The 24,744-nt window shown below is 40.6% G+C and overlaps 1 protein-coding gene across 2 annotated transcripts in view; it reads left to right on the top strand.

The window, feature by feature from the left end:
• LOC126365941 (cytoplasmic aconitate hydratase-like) overlaps positions 1 to 24,744 on the top strand; it is a 357,848-nt gene that overhangs the window by 305,571 nt on the left and 27,533 nt on the right. For both annotated transcript variants that reach the window (XM_050008715.1, XM_050008716.1), the window contains exons 15-17: positions 4 to 151; positions 15,116 to 15,238; positions 16,617 to 16,802. In XM_050008715.1, the coding sequence (XP_049864672.1) occupies positions 4 to 151; positions 15,116 to 15,238; positions 16,617 to 16,802 (457 nt within the window). The remainder of the gene's footprint in view (positions 1 to 3; positions 152 to 15,115; positions 15,239 to 16,616; positions 16,803 to 24,744) is intronic.

Here is a 24,744-nt window from a genome sequence, read left to right as displayed (position 1 = left end):
CAGGCTAACTCCGCGTGAATTCAACTCGTATGGTTCAAGAAGAGGTAATGATGCAGTCATGGTCCGTGGTACTTTTGCAAACATTAGGTTGGTGAATAAATTCATGTCAAAATCTGGACCAAAAACTCTTCATGTACCATCAGGAGAAGAAGTGAGTGTCTGCAAATTGATTTTGTTTTGTTGCTTGGTTATGTATTTGTTCTTTTTGTGAAGGGTGCTTGGATGTCACTGTTACTGAAATATTCTCATAAATTATTAGGTGGAACCACTGGACAGTACTTAGCTTCGGGAGGCAAAATATATAGGACTACTGATAGAGGCATTTAAAACTAAAATGGACAACACTGTTTTAGGTGTTTGAACTGTTACCTCCTTCCTCGGGGACGAAAAAGTGATGGACTGGGAATGTTAAAAAGGAACAACGTTGCCATTCAGATAGCAGAATGGAAGGGGCCCATCTGCATGTGGGACGAGGGTGGACAAAGATGAAAAGGGATGTAACAGAGAGAGAGGAGGAGGAGGTCAGAGATAAAACATTGATAAGCATTGTGCTAGCTGCAGCCCAAAGATGATGACGGAGTGAGAAGTGTAAGAGAAATGAATAGTGCCATTAAGAACTAGGATGACGAAAAAGGAGGACGGGAAGAGAATGGAGAAAAAAAGTTAAAGCAATAATAAAATGAGGGAATAGAAACAATAAATTTTGAATTGGGAGACAAGAAAAGGAGGGTTGTGCCAACAGAGGTTAAGTCCTGGATGGTATCTGGCAGTGAGGATGTGTTGGAGAGACTAAGTTCACATCTCTGGAGTTAAGGGAAACTTTACGTGGCTTCGCAAGCACTCACGATCCTCGAGTTATACTGTAGAGCATATTCAACAACCGGGTACTGGGTATCCCCAAGGCAGTGTGTTCTGCAGGGTGTGTGGAGCCAGTTTTACAGTGGGAATGGTTGCAGGGATGGGAACATTAGGGGTAAGGATAATGGTTTGGGAATGTTATAAGGTTTCATAGGATGTTATGGAAGTGAGGGGACAATGAAAGAAGACTGGCTGGTTGGGATATAACCCATGGGAATGTCAGACTTAAATTTAAATAATATAAATGACCTTGTAATCAGATGGGGACCTAATTTCATTATCTGCGTGTATGTACATACCCGACAAGCCTCTACTAAATATTCGTTTCCCACTCGTGAACAAAGTGAGGGAAAAAGATTTCTTATATACCCCCAACAAGCCCTATTTCTCTTACCTTACCTTCGCAGTCCTACATGAAATGTTCATTAACGGTGATAGAATTATTGTGCAATCAGTTGCAGATAATAGTTCTCTAAATTTTTTCAATAGTGTTTTATAAAGAGAGAGTCTCTTTCCTTCTAGGGATTCTCATTTGAATTTATGAAGCACCTCTATAACACTTGCATGTTGATCAAACCTAATGGGGACAAATATAGCAAAATGCCTCTGAATTACATCAATGTCTGCCTGTAATCCAACCTGGTGTGAATCGCAAACAGTCGAGCAAACATTACAGAATCATTTTCGCAGCAACCTGCACTGGCACAGATTTTCCTACATTTATAGCTAGGTGCCATTAGTCACGCCAAATAGAAATTCTATCTAAATCGTCTCTTATCCATGTGCATTCCCTCAATGATAATATTTTGCCATATACTACAGCATCATCAGCATAAAGTTGCAGATTGCTGCTCACCTGTATCCATCAGATCATTTATGTATGTCGCGAACAAGAGCCATTGTATCACACTTCTGTGAAGCACTCCTGATGATACCTTTGTCTGTGACAAACACTTGCCATTGAAGACCGCGTACTGGGTTCTTTTACTTCAGAAGTCTTAGAGCCACTCACATATCTTGGTACCTATTCCATGTGTTCAACCCTTCATCAACAGTCTGCAGTGAGGCATCGTGCAAGATACTTCCTGAAAATCTAGGAATATGGAATCTGCTTGTTGTCCTTCATCCAAGGTTTTCAGTACATCGTGTGAGAGAAAGGTAAAGTGAGTTTCACAGGAGTAATGCTTCCTAAATCTGTGCTTATTAATGGACAAAAACTTTTCTGTCTCAAAGAACTTTATTGTAATGGGAATTCAAGGATGGAATATCAAAAATATTATGAAAATGATAGATTTCTACTCACTGTAAAGGTGACACATAGAGTTGCAGAAGGATGCAGTAATGAGAAGATTGTTACACATTCTGCTTTTGACTGCAGACTTCTTCAGAAAAGGAACAGATACATTCACACAAGAAAGCATACCTCACGCACATATGACCAGCCAAGTGGTGACATGATCTCATGATGTTACGTGGAACGAACTTGAGTGTCTTAGTAACAGTGATTAATTCAATGTCTGAGATTATGCAAGAGCATGGCAGTGATGATGTGCAGTGATGTTGTCTGATGACCCTGCATTCAAAATAAGATCCTCATATCTGGTATACATCTTTGAAAGTAATTATAAGACTCTTTTACTGTTGCAGCTGTCATCATGACCTTGTCATGGGGTGGCAGCCTCAGAGTGGGGTTGCAGCTTCAGAGTGTGCACAATTTGAAATACGCAGTAGTGATGTATTTACAGAGTATATTTCACTGTACAGTGTTGTACTCCTTGGCACCTATGAAACAATATCAGTTCATTGATTGATGTGACACAGTTCAAGGCTTAATCACATCAAAAAATAGTTCCTAAAATGTTGAAACCTGATATGTGCACAGGCATTGTTTCACCAATGACCCATCGATTTGTGTCCACTGAAAAGATTTCTTGGTTCATCCAGTCATAAAACCAGAGTACACAGTTCTCAAGTTAGTCATTTCTGCAGTTCATCTGATATTGATATAAATGTTTCATCCATGTTTATATGCACGAAAACACACACACACACACACACACACACACACACACACCATATGCCAACAACCAGTGTTCGTATTTGTCATCACCCTACCTCTTAATTATTCAGTCTCAATAATCAAAAAGATATTCTCTTGTAGCAAAGGTGTATATACAAATGCTCGGAAACTTTTGCATTCTGATAGAGGAATTATTTGAATGTACTGATATTTACTACTAAGTATAATGAATAAAACAAAATAATAAAGATATATGGAATCCCTCCTGCACTCAGCTGATATGTCTACAGAGCGGCAAGTTAAGTGTTTATCTTTTTCCATGTTTGCCTAAATTTTATTAAATTTTATGTGTCTCTCTGTTTACAAGGCTTAATCTCATGTATTTGGAAGTGCAAATTCATTCAGTCTGTAGTACAATTGTTGCTCACTGAACAGCCAGCTACATAACTCGTAAACACATCAGCATCCATTGGTGACACATCAGGAGTAGCAGGTTGCATATCTAGGATAGTCCACTTTTGTAGTTCACTTCTTCGGTTAGCTTTTCCAGGATGGCTAGGAAGTGCGCTTGCTGTGTGTGGACGCTGGTGGAGCTGCCTGCAGTGCAGTTTGCAAACAGCTGAATGTAGTCTTGGCTACAATCAGCCACCATCAGACTGCTACCTCAGGGTGTAGCGGTGTTGCAGAATCCGGCACGTCACATGGGACACCTGAGGCGTCATTTGTTTTGCACGTATGATCTGCTTCTGAGGCCCCTCCTAGTGCACCCAATGCAGTGGACCTGCCCTAAACAGCAGGGTGTGTGGCAGGTGGTAACACATTCCTGTCACTTGAGGCAGAGGGCCAATCTAGAGACAGGTCACCTGACCTCACCCATTCACCCTATGAGCGGACAGGTGGCCACTCTGTCAGCAGGGTCCGAGCATGTACATGGGGTGAGGTGTTTGCCAGTTGTTGGGAGCTCCAATGTTAGGCGCATTATGGAGCCGCTTAGGCAGATAGCGTTCAGAGCTGGAAAGAAAGCCAATGTGTGATCAGTATGTTTGCTGGAAGGCCTCATCTGAGATGTGGAGGTGGCCTTGACTGTGGCTATAATGCATGCAGGGTGCAGTCGTCAGCAAGTTGTGGCTCACGTTAGCAGCAATGACACCTGTCACATGGGTTCTAAGGCAATCCTCATTTCGTGCAGGCAGCTGGCAGAGATGGTGAAGACTGCTGCCTCACATGTGTGGTGGAAGCAGAGCTTGCAATGTGTAGCATCATTCCCAGAGTTGATTGGTGTCAATTGATGTGAAGCAGAGTGGAGGGTCTCAACCAAAGGCTTCATCCAGTCTGTGACGGTCTTGCTGCAGATTTCTAGATCTGTGTATCGTGTAGGGATTTGCAGGACTCCCCTTGATTGGTCAGGGGTGCACTACACAAAGGAAGCAGTTACTCGCGTAGCAGAGTACTTGTGAAATGCACATGAAGGGTTTTTTTTTTTTTTTTTTTTTTTTTTTTTTTTTTTTTTTTTTTTTTTTTTTTTTTTCGGCTAGGCAGTAGTTATAGGTGCTCTGATGAGTACTTGCCAGTTGATATGCAGCAAGGGAAGTCAAACAGTGGTGATCAGAATAAAGACACTTCAACTGTCACAGTTTTATCAGTAAACTGTCAAAGTATTTGTAACAGAGTTCCCGAATTTATTGCCCTGTAGGAAAGTTTTTGCACTCAAATTAGGGCTGGCACCTAGAGCTGACTGAAACCTGAAGTGGAAAGCTCTCAGATATGTAGCAAATCACGGATCAAATATTGGATAGACAGATTAGAGGCCATAGGAGAGGGAGTGTTCATTGCAGTTGACAAAGATATTCTCTCTACTGAGGTTGAAGTTGAGTGTGACAGTGAAGTCATCTGGTCGCGTGTAACAGGTGTAGGTGAAACCAAGTTAATGGTTGGATGGTTTTACCAGCCACCCAATTTTGCTGAAACAGTTCTAGAGTCATTCAAAGAAAGTCCACTGTCAATAGCTCGTAAATATCCAAATTATGCAATACTGGTTGGAGGCAACTTTAAACTGCTGAATAATAGACTGGGATGTCTAAAGATTCATTGTGGGGAGTACAGACAGACAATCGTGCAAAATACTTTTGAACACATTTTCTGAAATTTGTCTTGAGCAGCTAGCTCAGTTGCCCACACACAGTGGAAATATCTTAGACCTTGTAGCTACAAATAGGCTCGACCTTATAGACAGTGTCATTACAGAAACTTGAGATTAGTGATCATGATGTCATTATAGCAACTATGATTACGAAAGTTAATAAGTTAGTCAGGAAGGATAGGAGAGAGTTTCTGCTAGAGCAGATAAGCAGTTTTTAACATCTCATTTAGATAGTGAATTGGCATCACTTAGCTCCAGTAAGATGGATGCAGAGGAATTATGAGGAAATTTTAAGCAGATTGTAAATTGTGGGCTGGAGAATTAAGTGCCTAGTAAGTGGATAAAGGATGGAAAAACCCTGTCATGATTTAATAATGAATTTTGGTGGATGCTGAGGAAGCAGAGGCTGTTGCACTCCCATTTCAAAGCACACAAATCATGACAAGCAAAGGTTAGAGATTTGTTAGTCTGTGAAAAGATCTATGCGTGAAGCATACAACTATCATCACCATCATGCCTTAGCAAAAGATCTGGCAGAGAACCCGAGAAAATTTTGCTCGGATGTAAAATTGCTATTCAGTCCATTGTTGACCAGTGTGGTGTGACTGTTGAAGATAGCAAAATGAAAGCCAAAGTTTTAATTTCACAATCAATAAATCCTTTACCATTGTTTGACCATCAGACAGTCTCCCATATGGATGACATAGTAATACACATAACTGGCATAGAGAAACAACTGAAGGATTTGAATGCAAATAAATCACCAGGTCCAGATGAAGTTCGGTCTTACAAATAGTACTCTATGGCATTGCCCGTATGCCTAACTTGCATTTATCGTGAATCTTTCTCCCAGTGCAGTGTCCCAAACAACTAGAAAAACACACACCAGTACATAATAAAGGTAAAAGAATGGACCCACAAAATCGCAGACCATTACCCTTAACTCTGTTTGCTGCAGAATCCTTGAACATATTCTCATTTCGAATATAATAGACTTTCTTCAGACTAAAAAGCTTATGTGCACGAATTAAAAAGCTTACGTGCACGAATTAGCATGGTTTTAGAAAGCATTGCTCATGCGAAACTCAGCTTGTCCTTTTCTCACATGATATACTGAGAACTATGGAGGAAGGGCAACAGGCTAGATTCCATATTTCTAGATTTCTGGAAAGCATTTGACATGGTGCCTCATTGCAGGCTGTTAACGAAGGTACGAGCGTATGGAATAAGTTCACAGATATGAGAGTGGTTCAAAGATTTCTTAAATAATAGAACCCAGTATGTTCTTGGGGAGTGTTCATCAGAGACCAGGTTATCATCAGGAGAACCCAAGGGAAGTGTGGTAGGACCGCTGTTATCTATATACATAAATGATTTGCCGGAAAGGGTGGGCAGCAAACTACAGTTGTTTGCTGATGATGCAATGATGTACGATAAGGTGTCGAAGTTGATTGACTGTAGGAAGGTACAGGATGACTTGGACAAAATTTCCAGTTGGTGTGAGGAGTGGCAGCTAGCCCTAAATGTGGAAAAATGTAAGTTAATGCAGATAAGTAGGAAGATTAAACCTTTAATGTTCAGATGCAGTATTAGTTGTGGCCTGCTTGACACAGTTAAGTCATTCAGATATCTAGAAACAACAGTGCAAAGCAATATGAGGTGGAATGAGCACGCGAGAACTGTGGTACGGTTGGCCTACTGGTAGACTTCAGTTTATTGTGAGAATTTTAGGACAGTGTGGTTAATCTATAAAGGAGACCGCTTATAGGACACTGGTGCAACTTATTCTTGAGTACTGTTAGAGTGTTTTAATTACTTCAAGGTCTTCCTTGAATCCAGTCTGGTATTGATCCCAGAGGGGGGCCGCTAGATTTGTTACCGGCGGGTTCAAACATCACATAAGTATTACAGAGATGCTTCAGGAACTTAAATGGGAATTGCTGGAGGGAAGGCAATGCTCTTTTCGAGAAACGCTATTGAGCAAATTTAGAGAACCGGCATTTGAAGCTGACTGCTGAACTATCCTACTGCCGCCAACAAACATTTCACATAAGGACCATAAAGATAAGATATGAGAAATTTTGGCTCATACAGATGCATACAGACAGTCGTGTTTCCTTCGCTCTATATGCGAGCGGAACAGGAAAGGAAATGACAAATAAATGTTGTGTTGGCAGAAGAGCCAACACCATGTTACTAGAGGAAGCCGAAATGCACGCATTTTAGCTCACGCAGGCTGGCGTGAGGAGGGAAGGACTATACTGACGTGGAACATGACAAGGAATTAGAATTCAGAAAGCGGACGTAATTACTTTGATACTTAACTTTAATCCATTAATGATGAACGTCGCTCTTGACGGTACAAGATTCACAATATTATCTGTTCAGGATACATAGTAACTGAATATGGCACCTTGCTAGGTTGTAGCAAATGACGTGGCTGAAGGCTATGCTAAACTGTCATCTCTGCAAATGAGAGCGTATGTAGCCAGTGAACCATCGCTAGCAAATTTGGCTGTACTACTGGAGTGAGTGCTAGGGAGTCTCTCTAGACTAGACCTGCCGTGTGGTGGCGGTCGGTCTGCGATCACTGATAGTGGCGACACGCGGGTCCGACGTATACTCACGGACAGCGGCCGATTTAAAGGCTACCACATAGCAAGTGTTGTTTCTGGCAGTGACACCGCATTCCTCCCCCGCAAGTTGGCGTACGGGTGTGGAATAAGGCCTCCGCCCTCCGTGGGGAGGACCCCATGTTGATGTATGCGACGAGGTGGAGAGCCTAACAACAGGTGAGGTTGTGCCACCCGCACCCTGCCATTCGGACCGCGGGGAGCTAGGGAACGCCTGAAAACCTACTCCAGAATGCATGCCAACATGCAGTGTATACGCCTTTAGAGAGATAGGAGGGGCCGAAGGGTCGACCTCCATCGGGCCGGGGCACCCGACGGGCGAAGACGATATATGGTCCGGAGTGGGCAAGAGTTCCATGTCGGAGGACAACTGGTCACGGTAAGCGATCGGCGGTACGTGACCCAGAGAGGCGCCCGACAGTGGCAGCGGCGCATCCACTGCGGGTGTCGTCGGCAGAAAAGGCGGCGGCAGTGCATCGTCGTGCGGCAAAATGGAAGGCAGCGTCGGTAACACCTGGGGCTGAGGCGAGCCAGTAGATGGGTTCCTGGGGTGCTGACCGGATGGCACTGTCGCTGAAAGCAGACGGGGAGCGGCAGGTCCCGCGCGACAACAGAGGCGCAGGGCGCAGCTGATTGAGATGCCGACGCACCTCACCAGAGGCCCTCAAAACCAGATACATAGTGCGTCTGTGGCAGCAAAGAATGTGCCCTTCGTGCCAACGATTTGAACCTTGATAGGGGTGGTAGTAGACAACGTCGCCTGGGGCAAAAGCAGGTGTCTGCCGCTGCACAGGAACTGGATGTGGCAGATGTACCTAAGACATCAAGGTTCGATGATAACCGTGGAGCAACTCAGTTGGCAAGCTACCATCTCGGGGTTGAGAGCAATACGAGGATAGAAAGAGCAATAACGCGTCCTCCCGAGAATGCGACTCTTTCAACTTCAACATCTGTGACTTGAAAGTCCTGACTAATCATTCAGCGGCATCGTTTGACTGTTGCAAAAATGGCGCGGACGTCAGATATTGAATACCATTGGCCTTGCAGAATGACTGAAATTCTGCAGACATGAATTGTGGGCCATTGTCGGAAACAATTGTTTGTGGAAGACCTTCAATGCAAAAGACAGCAGATAATGCTTGGATGGTGGCATATGATGTTGTGGAAGACATCCGGACAACAAAAGGAAAATTACTAAATGAATCTATCACAAATAACCATCGAGTATTCCAGAATGGACCAGCAAAATTGATGTGTAAACATTGCCAAGGGAAAGTGGCTGGCCTTGCAAAGATTATCCGCGGTGGTGCTGATTGTTGTTTGGCACACATCATGCAAGAAGAGCACATAGTCGTAATCGCGGCATTGATTCCGAACCAAGTACAGTGCTGACGAGCAAGTTGTTTCGTTCTCACTATACCCCAATGTCCTTGGTGGAGAAGCTTTAAGACGAGGACTGTAACGAACGTGGTACCACGGCTGTGGACTGATCATTATCAGCACGCAACAGCAAAACACCACGTCGAACAAGAAGTTTCTCCTTGTGAGCAAAATATCGGTGAACCAACGGGTCCCTGATCCGTGACTTTGACAAGGGCCATTGCGTAGCAACAAAACGCAGAATGGTAGCAAGGACAGGGTCGGCAGTTGTGGCTGTAGCTACACGATGAAAACCAATCGGAAATGATTTGACCACGTCATCGGTTTCCGAATCAGTGAAAATGGAAGCAAGTTCGGAGGAATCGAATGCCCTATCCTCAGCAGCAGGCAACCGGGACAACGCATCAGCATTTCCATGCTTAGCAGTGGACCGAGAAAAGATATCGTAGCAGTACTGCGAGAGAAAAATAGACCAGCGAGTGAATTTCTGTGGCGTACATGGAGGTACAGGCTTATTCGGATGAAAAAGCGATGTCAATGGTTTGTGGTCTTTGGTTATGGTAAAGTGCTGACCATACAAGAACTCATGAAACTTTGTAACACCAAATACGAGAGCCAATGCTTCTTTCTCGATCTGTGAATAATTTCTTTGCTCAGATGAGAGCAATTTGGACGGAAAGGCAATAGGGCGATCGTGCGATCCATCTTTGTGCACAAGCACAGCACCAATCTTGAAATCCAATGCATCCACCATCAACAAAAGGGGCTTCCGGGCATCGAATGACGTAAGGCAAGTATTGGAAAGCATCTTTACGGCGTAAGCAATGAAGCGGAGCTGAAATGGAAAAGGCATGTGGCACATATCTGTGATAATAATTCATTTTTCCAAGCACATTCTGTAGCTGCATCAAATTCTGCGGCGAAGGCAAGTCTTGTATGGCACGGAGGTGTGTGGGACTGGGATGTATGCCTTGGGCATTGAGTACATGGCTCAGGCATGGCAAGTCACGATCAAAAAACACACATTTGTCCTTCCATAAGCAAAGACCATCTTGTCGCAAGACCTGAAATAATGTTCTGAGATTGGCTAAATGTTCTTCTTCCGTCTTTCCAGAGATCACAATATCGTCCAGATAATTTGCTGCAGTAGGGACCGACGCACAAACAATTTGTAGATATTGCTGAAACAATGCAGGGGTGGATGCACACCCAAATGGCAGTCGTTTGAATTGATAGAAACAAAGATGCACTGGGATTCTTTGTCCACTGGTATTTGCAAGTACGCACCTGCTAGGTCCAACTTCGAAAAATATCTGCCCGGGCACAGTTTGTCAAAAAGATCTTCTGGGTGGGGTAAAGGAAAAGTTGCAATCACTAGTTGCGGATTCACTGTTGCCTCGAAGTCTACACAAAGTCTCAATTTTCCCGAAGGTTTTGGCAAAATTACTAAGGGCGATGCCCAGAGAGATGCCTGCACACGTTCAATTACACCTTGTGATTCCAAATTGTGTAATGTTTTTGTAACCTCATCACGCAATACATGGGGAACATTGCGCACTCTGAAAAATTTCGGTTGCGCATTGACTTTCAGTTCCAAATGTGCTTTATAGTTCTTAGCGCAACCAAGGCTCAGTGCAAAAATGTCTGCAACTTCTTCACATAGATGGGAAACACTGTGTGAAGGCACAGTCTGGTTCACTAATAGGACCTGATTTACTATAGACAAGTTAAACAACTGAAATAAATCGAAACCAAACAAGTTCACTGCAGACGAAGAACGAAGGACGTAAAATGACACAAGTTTTGTTTGTCCTTTTTATGTTGCACTGTCGTAACACAGGGATCTCTTGACCTGAATAGCTAGTTAACTTAACATTTGCGGCACGCAACGGAGGTGTGCCCAGCAGTTTGTATGTGTCTTGATTGATCAGTGAAACTGCAGCTCCGGTATCGAGCTGGAATGGTATCACTTTGCCGTTAATGTCCAAGTCTACAAAAAGTTTATGGTCCTGCTGACAACAAGAGTGACCATCTCGTGGAATGTGAACTGACACTGGTACAAAATCACTTGCGACTTGACAGGAGTTCCGGTGATGTCGACGCACACTATTTTTGGGATGAACACATTCACTATTAGAGAGAGTGGCACTCTGGGCAGAGTGGAATGAATGACAAGAATGTCCATGGGCGAAGTTTCGGGAGCCTGAGTATCCTTGGTTCGATTCCAATTCAGGCGCGAAGCAAAGGGCCTGGAATGGTGTGGAGTTCTGATCTGAGCTTTTTCTGGCAAACAATCTGAACATGTCTTTTTTTTATTACAGTAAAAGCAAGTAGCTTGGCGTGACAGGCAATTCTCACGTGAATGTTTACCAGTGCACCACGGGCTTGATTTAAACACTGCATTTGCTTGCCAGCGTGGCACACGTGGCTGGGAGCCTGGCGGCAGCGGCGCAGCTGGGTGCAAGGCCTGTTCACTGCTCCGTGCAGCTCGCCTGGCGAGCCGGTTAACCTGACACATGGCTGGCGAAGTTTCAAATGATTCCTGAGCAAAATCAAGTGTGTCCCGAAGATCCAATATGTCCATCACTTGTTGAAGGGAGGGATTGACTAGTTTCAAAATCTGTTCCCTTATACGAACATCAGAAATGTTCTGTGCAATTATATCACGTACCACAGTATCTGAATACGGGAGTCCACACTGACACTCAAATGCACAATCCCTAGTAAGGACTTGCAAGGTTGCAACCCACTCCCGATTAGTCTGACCTGCCGTACATTTTGTACGAAAAAAGGTATACCGTTTCACAACTACATTGACTGATTGTTTGAAATAGGCATCTAATGCAGACACAATTTCTTCGTAGGACAGAGTCGCTACGTTGCGTCGGGAAAATAATTTGACTATCACACGGAAGGTTTGCACACCGACGGATGACAAAAGAAAAGGCTGCCACTTGTTACCTTGAATTCTGTAGGTGGCGAGATGGAATCCAAATTGCCGCAACCACTCTGTCCAGCTTTCCAGTGCAGCATCAAAAGATCGGATGGGCGGTGCAACTGCTTGTTGTGGCTGCGTTAGCGGTGGAGCGGCAGCTGCTGCATCGTTTTGCATTGCACGTTGACCCTGGATGAGCTGTCCAAGGGCATCCAGTAATGCCTGTGTCTGCTGATTCTGTAAGCGATAAATTCGGACAGTACATCTGGAGATTGTGGCGAAGCCATTACACAACGAAATCAGGGCAGGATAGATAAGAACACCGTTTTCACTCGTCGCCAATGTCGTCTCTGCACATGAGAGTGTATGTAACCAGTGAACCATTACTAGCAAAGTCGGCTGTACACTGGGGCGAGTGCTAGGGAGTCTCTGTAGACTAGACCTGCCGTTTGGCGGCGCTCGGCCTGCAATCACTGATAGTGGTGACACATTTGTCCGACATATACTAACGGACCGTGGCTGATTTAAACGCTACCACCTAGCAAGTGTGGTGTCTGGCGGTGACACCACAGTAATGGTACAGGGTAATCTACACCGTGCATCTTAAGGTGGTTTGTGGAGTATCTACATAGATATAGATCTAGATGTAAATGTAGAGCTGTGCCATTATAGGGGAAGCGTAGCATGAACAGAAGATCTTATTTCAGGGCTTGATTAGAAAAGTCATAGCCTTGGTAAAGTAACACATCAAGAACCCTGGTAGAGGTACTTGGTGTTGATGTTTGATGATTCAGTGGAGGAGCAGAATTGCTTGCCATGGATGCCTTGGCTGCAGGGTGAGGAATTTTTGATATGGATAGGTGACAGGTCTCCAAGTGTAAGTATGTCGGGGAAGATGACCAGATGAATTGAAGTTGGGTGCCATAGTTAAATTGTTCTTCATTGTGAGTCCAGGCTACAATGAGTTGCCAGTAAATCCATAACAAGCAAAGTGCTCACTTTCTAGGTGTTGAGGAACACCTCTGTCTAATACAGGTCCCACTCGGACATGCCCCATTGTTATGCAGTATCACCCAGAGCTCCCAACACCACCCACTATCTCCTTCCATCGTCTTTCTCATCTCCATAAGGTTCTAGTCAAATCATATGACATTTCCAACTCATTGTCCTTACCCCCTAGTCCCTACACCTGAAATGGTCCCAACTGTAAAATCTGCCCCATGCACCCTCCCACTACCTCTTACTCTGGCCTCACCACTGTTAAATCCTATAATATCAAAGGCTAAGCAATTTGTGTCCATTCCACAGCATTTGTATATGCATGACAACCATTAAACTTGCTGAGTGCATGAATAGGAGGGGTCCAGAATGAAGTTGGTGAGCGGCTGTACTGCACCATTCAAGGGACCTGAATGGCTGCTACAACACATGTGAATCATATCAACTAATATTGGTTCCCTAAATGCTAAAGATGGAACTTCCCTTCCAAAACACCTTCACATCTCGACACCATCCTCGACTTTCTGTCTTTCAAGACCTCTCTTCCTTTCTCATTTTACATTGTAATTTTATTGTTTCCGTATTTAATGCCACATTAAATTATTTTCTTCTCACTTTTACCTATTCATCTTTCTTCCTCATCCCTCCTTTCTTTTTACCTGCACCCTATTTCTTAATTGCACTTTTATTTCTCTTCCTCTTAATCTATCATCACTCTCTGTTCTGTTATCGTATCTGAACTGAGGCTGCCACAGAACTTACCAATGTCCTATCTCTATCCCCTACTGTCTCTGACACTTTTCCCTCTTCATCTTTGTCTACCAATGGTCTCACTACATGTGGGTCCCTTTCATCCTGGGGTGTGAGATACTTCTTTGTCCCATTTCACCTTCTCCAATATGTCTGTCTCTTCTCCCCAAGGAAATAACCAACAGTTCCAAAGAGGTAGAATAGTGGCACTAATTTTAGTCTCATATGTGTCTATTGGTAGGTCCACACTTTTCACCTCCTGAAGGTAAGCGATAGCCAGCAGTTCTTCCTCAAATACAATGACTGAAATATTCTACAGTTTTATTTCAATTTGAAGTTTTGTAATTTAATAGAGATTTGCATTCTAATTGAAATGTATTTTTATTTGACTTCCTTTACTTTTTAATTTGATAATGAGAGTAAAATTAAGCTGATGGAGAAAGACATATAACACATTGAAGTAGTACTGAACAGGAGATAGGCTCATAAAAAGTGTTGATAATGTAACTCGCCTTTCAAATTTGTGCTTTCTATCAGACCACTTACAAATAATACATATAGTAACTCCTGCAACTCCTTCACCTTCTGCTACTGCTTATTTGTCATACAGTTTGACATTCTCCACTCCAAACATGAGAATTTTAAAAAGATAATATGTTTTCATAAAATAGTGAAACATTGAAAATAGTGCTCGATTCACCTGCATTGCCGTTCTTGCATAATTTTCTGTTTGAATGTGTCGAGTATTTATGTAATAGTATTTTATCCCTCTTCAGCAACTATAATTGTATGTATTGAAATAATCAGCAATTGGCTGCTGATTACTGATTATTTTGATGTATCTCTGTAATATTTATGTCAACTAAATTAGATGTGTTGACTAAATTAGATGTGTTGACTAAATTAGATGTGTTGACTAAATTAGATGTGTTGATTAAATTAGATGTGTTGACTAAATTAGATGTGTTGACTAAATTAGATGTCTTGACTAAATTAGATGTCTTGACTAAATTAGATGTGTTGACTAAATTGCACACTTGCATACCCTCCTCCCCCTTTTTTTTTTTCAGTAATTTTGACAATAAGGATTCCATATAGACCTGTGAATCCAAACTTATCTTCCTCAAGGTGTGGGAAGTACTTAAAGAACAGAGTTATTGTGTTCTGTACTCATGTATATTATTAATAGTTTTGCATATTTTTTTGTTATTTTCTGATTGATTACTTTTGTAATTTACATCTGATTAGCCATCCATAAAGTTGCTCTGGAAAACTTATGTATAGAAGTAGCTTTTCTCCTACAATATAGTGAATGATGATCTTCCTTTGTCATTACTTAGATAAGAGATCCGCTTGTACAACTGTAATCAAATGAACTCAATTCTTTTTTTTTTTCCTAGCTTGATATATTCGATGCAGCAGAAAGGTACAGACAGGAAGGAACACCTCTCATAGCTCTTGTTGGTAAAGATTATGGGTCAGGATCTTCAAGAGACTGGGCAGCTAAAGGACCTTATCTTTTGGTAAGTAAGTCAGTCAGGTCTTTACTTTCTGTGACATAATTCCTTCTGAAATTATGTTCGGAACTTTTTGTTGGCTGTTTATGGAAGTTGGGTGTGGTAAGAGAGTTGCGGTGGCAGTCATCAAAACAAACGCGAGGTCATTTCAAGAAATTTCATTGACCAACTTTCTTTTCTGAATGCCAAAATATTATGTTGATTCTCGCCTACATAGGGAGAAATGACCACAGTGACAAAGTAAGAAAAATTGGAGCCCACGCAGAAAGATTTATGTTTTAATTGTTACCATGTGCTATTCAAGAGTGGAACAATCGAGAAATAGTCTGAAAGTGTTCTACAAACCCTCTGCCAAAGATTTAAATGTAAACTGCAGAGTAGGCTTGTAGCTATAGATGTGAGTGAAACACTGTATACCAACCATAATGATAAAACAAATAGGTTGTGACTAATGAAGATGTGTGCTAGATCAGGACCGCAACTGAAACTTACTGATTTTTGCAAGCAGTTGTCATAACCATTACATCCTCTGAGCATATCTCCAGGCCCGACTCAAAACTTTTATTGTCACTTATGTTTCATTTCTTTACGCTACAACCAGAGGTTTTCTTACAGGGCATTAGCCCTAATGCGGAACAGATTTTGTGGAGGGAATTATTCTGTGAGCAAACAGGTACTTTATTTCTTTACATTAATTGATCATTTATGTAGTAAAGCCTCACCTAGCATAAGCTTTATCACCAACAGTATAAACTTCTATTCTTCTTTTGTATAGTTTCTCATATTCTAGAAAAGGAATTTATTCTGGAGTGTAGGATGAACTGTAAGAAATACTACTCGTGTAAATAAGTAAAATGTTATAACACAGAGTTTGGAAAGTTGAAGTATTTGTAATAATATTAAGAGTTTGTTATTTCTGTAATCATAATGTGATTCAGACAATATGTAAACTCAATCACAAGAACTTTAAATCAGTTGTGTGAATTTTGTGTCCTTAATATCGGTAAGGCAGACAAGCACATCCAATAGAATTTATTTTCACTTAGCATCCATCGAAAGCATAAAAACTAAACAAGACTCCCAGACACACCCACAATGAGTCTATTAAGATTTTGAATTTTCTAATATTACTTCTTTTAGGGTGAAGAAAAGGGAAAGGGCACACAAATAGCAGCTGAAACCAAAGAAAGTCACTCCAGATCTTCCATTCTCATCCCAATTCCTTAACCCAGTTAGAAAAGCTAATGGTGTCACATTTGGCTGATTATGATTTAGGTGTTCTTCATTGGTAATTGTCACTTGTGGGTTTTGACAATTGGTGCACAGCTTTTATAAGTTCTGTCTAATTAAATTTCTGTCTTATCATTGGATTCTTTTGTTTTAGGGCTTGAAGGCTGTTATTGCAGAATCATATGAACGGATACATCGCTCCAACTTGGTTGGAATGGGACTTTTGCCCTTGCAGTACTTACCTGGACAAAATGCAGAGACTCTTGGCCTCACAGGAAAAGAGCTGTTCAGCATTCATATCCCTGCAGACCTGAAGCCGCTGCAACAGCTGACAGTTGAGGTTGGGTATTCAGTGATTTATTGCAATGATTAGCATGTACATGTTTTAAAGATGTTTGAAACCTGTAAAGTTAGATTCACTGGCAACACACACACACACACACACACACACACACACACACACACACACAGATGTATTTCTCAAGATTCCACTCTTAATGATATCCCTGAAACTTTCAAAGCTAGTTGTGGTAAGTAATGCAGAAAGTTAGTAAAGGTCACGAACATCAGAAAGAACATTTGTAAGAACTAATTAGTTTGAATGAAAACATTGTGGCAGAGAATAAGAGCATCTGCTTAAAACTGCTGTGATACAAAAAGAATTGGAAAGGGCCTGACAGACTGCTAATGAAATAATGATCTCAATCTTTCAGTACTCAGATATAATACTTTTGTCAGGAGGAGGAGGACGAGGATGAGGACGAGAGGGTAAAAGTAGATGTTAAGTTTGTGATGGAGGGATGGGGAACAATGGGTAAGATATAATTTCTTCAAGGATTTGTATATTTGAGAAGTGTTTGTCATTGCATTCCATACAGTTTGTACTTTTTACAAGCTCTGGCCTTGTTAAGTGTTAAATCTAGAAGTAAACTATCAGAAATACTTTCACATCATTAAGTGTTTCATTTTGTTTTAAGAGCACGGCAAAGAGACTCCAGACTTTCACATGCTTATGTGTCTTATCTATTAAGAATAATGTGAATACATTACATACAGGGCTGAGTTAAGGCCCAGGTGGCACAATTTGCTGCTTGGGGCATCAAGGTGAGAGGGGCATCTCTGGCACCACAGCTATAAGATTCCTAAATGTGATGTATCACAATTAGTAGTGGCTCTTTAGAGTGCCAAACTGGAAGAGGCACTCAAGAGCAAGATTGTAAAGAGCGTAGTATATCACAGTTGGTAGTGAAAAGTGAACAGAATACCTGTAGTTGTAATAGTAAATTTTTCAAGAGATATTTTACAGTGACATTATGTGTAATTGACTAAAGTTATATAATTGGATAGAAAAGAAATATACTCATCAAGCAGTATCAGAACACATGCATAAAGACTGTTGTAATTGGCAAGCTTTTGGAGCCAGTGGCTCCCCTTCAGGCAGAAGGGATAAATGGGGAAGAAAAAGAACTTGAGAGGTCTAGGGAAAGGGGTAGATTTCGGTAAAGCCACCCAGAACTTTAGATCAGGGGAGACTTATTGTATGGGATAAGAATTGACTAGGTTATAGTTACACAGTTATTCAAACAGTACTAGCTTATAGTCATTGGCTCAGGCAGAGATGAGGTGGGACATATGCCGCTGTCTTGCTGAAGGAAATATTCCAGCATTTATCTTAAATGTTTTGTAGAATCACATTTAATTCAAGATCAACATGTCCGGAAAGGGGTATGAATCCCATTCTTCTTATATCGGTGGCTTAATGCAAGAATAACCAGTATCAAAAAATCTAATTTGTGGGAAATGAGCATTAAAATTCAGAGAATCTGCTTCAATACTGTTAATACTTCATTCTAAAGTTTTGTATGTGTTACTTATGGTAATAAATGTTGTATTTGTGCTGTCTTAAAGTTCTCTATCACTACTCTTAATTGTAATTTTTCTGGTAGTGGTTGTCTTTGTATTGAATTAATTTCATTAACTTTCAGATACTAGTTGTTTTTATGACATACATTAATTAAAAAATTCACCTGTTCTGCTGTTTTTAGGTACTACAATAAAATTAAGTGCTTCTGTATTTAAACTTTGTGCATGTTGTACATTTCACTCTTATCCCTGTACTTTGATACAAAGAGAAACAATATTAGATAATGCTGTGTGTTACAATATTTCTTCTTGTGGAATTATCACTTTGTGTATCAGTCCACTGTAGAGAAAGACTAAATAACTCTTTAAAATGCAAATAAAATGTAATTTTCATGCTGTAACATTGTTACACCAACTCCTGGAGGGTGTGGCAACTGGTAAAATGTCATTCTCTGTGGATGTGTAAGGGGCATTAATGGCTGCTGGTCTTTGTCCCTTTCTGCAGATAACCATATAGGTGCCATGTTAGTGTGGTACAAGTCCTCACTGGACGTTTGCCTCTTGTTGTTAGCTTTATTATCTTGAATGCCTTTTGAGCACTGAAGGAAAATATATACTATATACTCCCAGGTGAATAACATGTGGGGTAACCATTTTATCTGTAACCAAAGAACTGACTGTCCCAAAATCTTATGTTTCCTATTAACATGACATCGACAAAGTAATTCCCAAAGCATAAGAAAATCATTCTGCTCTGGTTAGACTACATTTAACTGTGCTTTCCTTGGAACTAATATGGTAAATTAGCCCCAATCCCTAGATATAGAAATTTTTCAATTTGTATTCATTTTTCTTTTGAGTGGAGTTGGCCTCCATGTGGGTGTAAAGAGGTTCAAGGAACATATGTTTAAAAACCTGCAGCTTAATACAACATTGTTTTTGCTTATGAAATACATTCATGAGCATGACTGAATATTAATATTCCTGTTCTGGCAACTGCAGGAGTCGCCAAACATATTGACGTTAATGACTTGTTCATGTAATGATCACATACTGTAAAGGAGATCTCCAGTACTGCCTGTTCAATTATCTATCTTCAAACAAGATGTTGACAATTATTTCGTAATTAATTTGTGTTGAGTCCCACATCACATCTATAATTCTAAATTGGTACTTATCTTGGTTGTTTGTTGTTGGTCTCATTGTCTTTGTACCAAGAATATTAAATGGTCAAAGGATTGTTACTCAGCTAACTTCAGGTGATTATTCCAATAAATGCAGTTTCTGAACTTTGAATAGATATATTGTTTAGTATCTCCACACTCAGTACTTTTGTCTTCAGGAGTACTACAAAACAATATAAGGTCCCTTTGCAACAAGTGCCTCACAAAGAGCATCCTTCCCATAATGCATTCCCACCAAGTCTCTATACCTCCCTGTCACTGAATAAGAACAGCGGTCTCTCATAGAGATCAAAGACTTTATAACGCTATTGATAATAATTGCTAGTACAACTTCAAAACAATTACTAAAATATATTAAAAACAAAAATTCCATGACTTACCAAGCGGGGAAAGAGAGTGTGTGTGTGTGTGTGTGTGTGTGTGTGTGTGTGTGTGTGTGTGTGTGTGTGTGTGTGTGTGTGTGTTTTTGTATTGTGCCTATCTACCAGCGTTTTCCCGCTTGGTAAGTCATGGAATCTTTGTTTTTAATATATTTTTACAATGTGGAATGTTTCTTTCTATTTTATTTATGTCAATTACTAAGATAGATTTACAAGAATTTTTATGAAATGCTGTGACATTAATTCTGATATTTAAACTGAAAGATTTATACCCTCTGCTGTCATATGTTTCTTGTTACATTGTTTAGTCTAGTAACAGGGTACTTTTTGCTTGCAAAAAAATGAGGTAGAAGATGTTTTTTTTTATCTTGGGTATATAGTTGAGAGTACTTCAATTCCAAGTTTTTGACCTACATAATCTTCAGGACAACTTTTGTGGGGGTTGGGGTGGGAACAACAACAAGAAATTTTAGCAATTTTGGACGTGTTTTGCCCATCACTTGCGAACTGTGCATCCGACTGAAATTGTTACCCTTACCAGAATAAAAGAGCTTTAAATTTTGCATCGGATGACTACTTAAATGTCAGAATGGTGCAGCCATTTGGTCGTAATCAGTCATCAAACATCGTTCAACTTGGCTAAAATTCGGCTCCAATGCCTACAACTCAAAAATGGCTATTCCAAATGAAAAATGTCAAGTTTTCAAAGATGTAAAGCATGAAATATTATGTTACAAAATGTTTTCCGGTTTTAGACACTATTAAGCATTCACACATTTGAAAGCCAAAGTAATTCTATTTTGTAGTTTTTCTTTAAATTGAAGTTATTCAATGAAATGAAATTTCCATTGGGAAGACTGCTCTCTACTGAGCACATGTTTCTTCTCTATGTATGTCTTTTTAATTTTCTTCATTCATGTGTATTTTTATTTGTTTTATCCCTGCCTTAATTGGTTAGAGTGGGTTGCTCAAATGAAAACCAAGTATATAGTAATGGTCAATATGTATTTACACATGAGTAATATAACATTTAAAAACAACTTAAATAACAGTGATCAACATTTTATCAAATTTCAAGTCCATCGAGGTAGTGTGGGAGACTGTGGCAGGTCCCAGTCCAGCATCCGATCTTCAGGATTCGTTGCGGCACCTTCACCAACTTTTTCATCCTTGAACTTACCTTCTGTTGTTGAGTCCAATTTCTGGGGTGTTCTCGTAAGATAGGTCACAACAGTGTTTGCATGTTAAGGAGCAGTTCAGTCGAGATTTGCAACATCCAAATACTGTTGTGCACACTCTTTCACGTGTGCAGGAAACCATCTTCAGTAGCATGTGAGTGCCATATCTTTCGTTGTTATCGTGGAAAACAAGCCTCTTCCACTGGCATGGATCAGTTTTCTTCACCGGCCAAGATTGCACTTGATGGCAGGATTGCAATAAGTGCCACCTTGCTGTGTCCGATGTTGGTGGTAGCCTTTCATGTTGGAAAGATTTTCTCGGGCAGACTTTATGAAAAGCTCATACCTAAGCCTGTCCAAAGTAGGACAGTTGTAGTTCCCATACAGTGCTAACATCAGTTGGTCTCCTGCCCATGCTATTAAGTCTTGAGACACTGAGGATTTAACAAATTTGGCAGCTTGCACTATGAGGTGTGGCTGTTGCTCCATAAAGTTTGGTAATTTCCCTTTTTCTTGGTCAAAAGGAACAGGATATGGTATCTCATCCTCTGAAGGCATGGCTGAAAAGAGCAAATGCAGGATCAAAATTGAAAGAATTACTGGAGTTCCACAATCTTGCTGATTTCCCTCATCCCAGTTTATTGAAGTATAAGTTTTTGTAGCTGTTTGCTCATCGTGTTAGGACAACAAGCACGCCAATGTCCTTGTTTACAATTGCCACACTGTCAGATTCAGCAACTAGGGAAATTGCTGTTACCACAATTAAGGAATCTGCACCCTCTTCTGCCCGTAACACTTAAATACCTCCATCCTCAAATTTCCTCATAAAAATTGAGTGGTTCTTGTTGCTCTTATTTGCGAGAAACTTCTCCTGTGCAACTGCAGCATTTTTATCTTCATTGAAAATGATATCTGATGGAGAACCTGATGTCTTTAACGGATGATACCTTTCAGAAGACTTTGTTCCCCTTTCCAAAGCATTGCTATGTTAGACAAAAATTCACAAGTTGAATGTCTTCTTTCCTGATCAATGTTTTTGTCAGACACCATAGCAGTGCAGAAAGAGACTGCCATAATTCCTCCCATGGAATGGAAAGTATTCAATCTGTCGGTCATGCAGCTGTTAAAATCAGCACTACCAGAGGTGAGCTGGATGAATCCTTCACTGGTTATATTAGGATGCTCAGGTCATGCAATCAAGGACATCTCAAACAGGGAAGCTTCCATAAACAGAGCTACAAATCCAATTGCGCTCAGATTGTTGACACCAGGTCTTGATTTGAATGTTTTGTGTGTAAATGTACTGAGCCCAATCAATAGTGAATATAGAAATGACAAAGGCCTCACTACAGAAATCACTGCATGTGACAAGGCAAGACACCTTTTTCCCATTTATCTAGAGGTCATCATTCGTTTTTCAAAATCAACAACTCAAAGAAATGGAGCAATGATTCAGGGATCACTGATTGAACATCTGCCAAGAAATCATCAGGTAGAAGGAATTGTGATGTATCACATACTTGTGTACGGATGTTCTCACGAAGTATATCCGCAGCAATGCATACAGTTCTCATTCACTCTTCTTGTGGATCTGATAGCTTGGCTCATTCGACTCCTGCGAAGTAAACTGGGACAGGAAGAAATAATTTCCATTGCTCCCTCTATCTGTGTGGATCCAGGACTTCCTTTTTTTCCTCCACTCCTGATTGGCCGGTAAAAATCCCTCAGAGGAAGCCTATGGTAGCGAGCATTTTTAGCACAAAGGCCCTCATCATGGATACATTCTAAAAATTTGCAACCCGTGTCATCATCTCGCCTTTTAGCAACCCCAATATCAGTATCTGTTAATTCAAGTTTCATCACTTTGCAAAGCAAAATATTGTTTGCATAGGGAAGTCTGCCAAGTTTCTCCTAATTGGTATTAATTTCCTTGCCACAATAAAAGCACTGTTTATTAAAATCAAATACATTCTTGTGTGTTCAGAATTCTATGTTGACAGTGCAGGGACTTTTGCCAAAGATGACGCAATCAGTTTTTCTTCTGACAAGCACTGCGCATTTCAACTTCAGCCAGACCAGTTAATAACTTACAATGTGCTGTGACTTCCTGTCTTTTCTGGATTGTAGTAGAGTTTCCTGTCCTTTCTGTTTCATTTTTACCACATAAAATTGCCGTCGCCTATAAAAAATACCTCCATATGATTTGGAACACTCATTTTAAGTGCACAGACCGCATAACAAAAGTAAACTGAAAGGAAGAATGAGAATTTTGCTAGACACAAGGAGTTTTAAATGCATCCTTACACAACAGAGGCAGACTGGATGTGGCTAACAGTGAAAACAATTACAGAGGAATGGAGGGGATGGCAGCCTCAGCTGTTTGTGGCATGTCAGTCGAGGTAGACGTGTAGATATCTCTATTCCTAATGGTGGGGCAGATTTTTGTTTTCGTATTGGAAATTTCATTTCATTGAATAACTTTGACTTACTAAAAAACAAAAAATGTAATTACTTTGACTTTCAAGTGTGCGAACGCTAAAATGGAAAAACTAGATGCTTTTGTAACATGATATTTTATGCTCTACAACTTGACAGTTTTCATTTGGAGTAGCCGTTTTTGAGTTACAAGCTGACTTTCTGGCTAAGCTGGTAAAAATGAACAAACTCTGACAACTGATTGTGGCCAAATGACTGCACCAATTTTGACATTTAAGTAGGCCATTTGAATGCAAAATTTAATACTCTTTCATTTTTTTTTTTTTTTTTCATTTTATATATATATATTTATGGGTAACTCTTTAAGTAGGGTGCATAGTCTCAAAGTAATTGGCAAAAATGTGAAAAAAGTGCACAAATTCATGGTTTTTTGGCCACAAATACCCCCAAGGATTCTGAAGGTTGAAAACAACATACTCTCAGCTATATGCACAAGATAAAAAAAAAAAACTTCTTCCACATTTTTTACAAAGGGGCTTTTGTGTAATGCCTTTACTGGGCTAATTGGCTTTGTTGCATTACACAACCACTACTGCATCCCAAAATGCCTCACATAATTAATTATGATTTTTGGGTGGGAAAACCACATAGAAATTTTTTTGTGCAAATCAATTTATGAAATAACAAAATTGACTATTAAAAAGTCTTATAATAAAGTGTGGCTTATCTTTTGGCTTTTTGCTTTTGTTCCGTGTTCCATTTTTCACTCCGTCATAATGTCCACCTGCTCTAGAGCAGTACCAGTTGTGTCTTGCTTTGCCATGTCGTCATTTCTTTGCCCTGCAACATGTTTTTTGTATCAATACACAGAAATAGGTTCACTAAAACAAGACACCACAATTTACATTCTAACCAGTAAATGAAATGGAGGTATTTGAATTAATGGACAAATATGTCAGAAAATTATGTGTGGTGAAATTTCTCAACTCCTCTCTCTCTCTCTCTCTCTCTCTCTCTCTCTCTCTGTCTGTCTGTCTGTCTGTCTGTCTGTGTGTGTGTGTGTGGGGGGGGGGGGGGGGGGGGGGGGAGGGGAGAGCTCCCAGTGTGCATGTATGTATGAATAGTCATGACAGAAGTAACATGAATGAAACAGCCAACTCATACATCCAAAAAACAACCAAAGAATGAGACTTAGAAAATTTTTTGTAAGCTTGCAAAGATTAAAAGTAAATCGTGTAACC

This window comes from Schistocerca gregaria, chromosome 4, assembly GCF_023897955.1.
Source record: "Schistocerca gregaria isolate iqSchGreg1 chromosome 4, iqSchGreg1.2, whole genome shotgun sequence".
NCBI lineage: Eukaryota > Metazoa > Arthropoda > Insecta > Orthoptera > Acrididae > Schistocerca > Schistocerca gregaria.
This window is presented reverse-complemented; position numbering and strand designations above follow the sequence as displayed.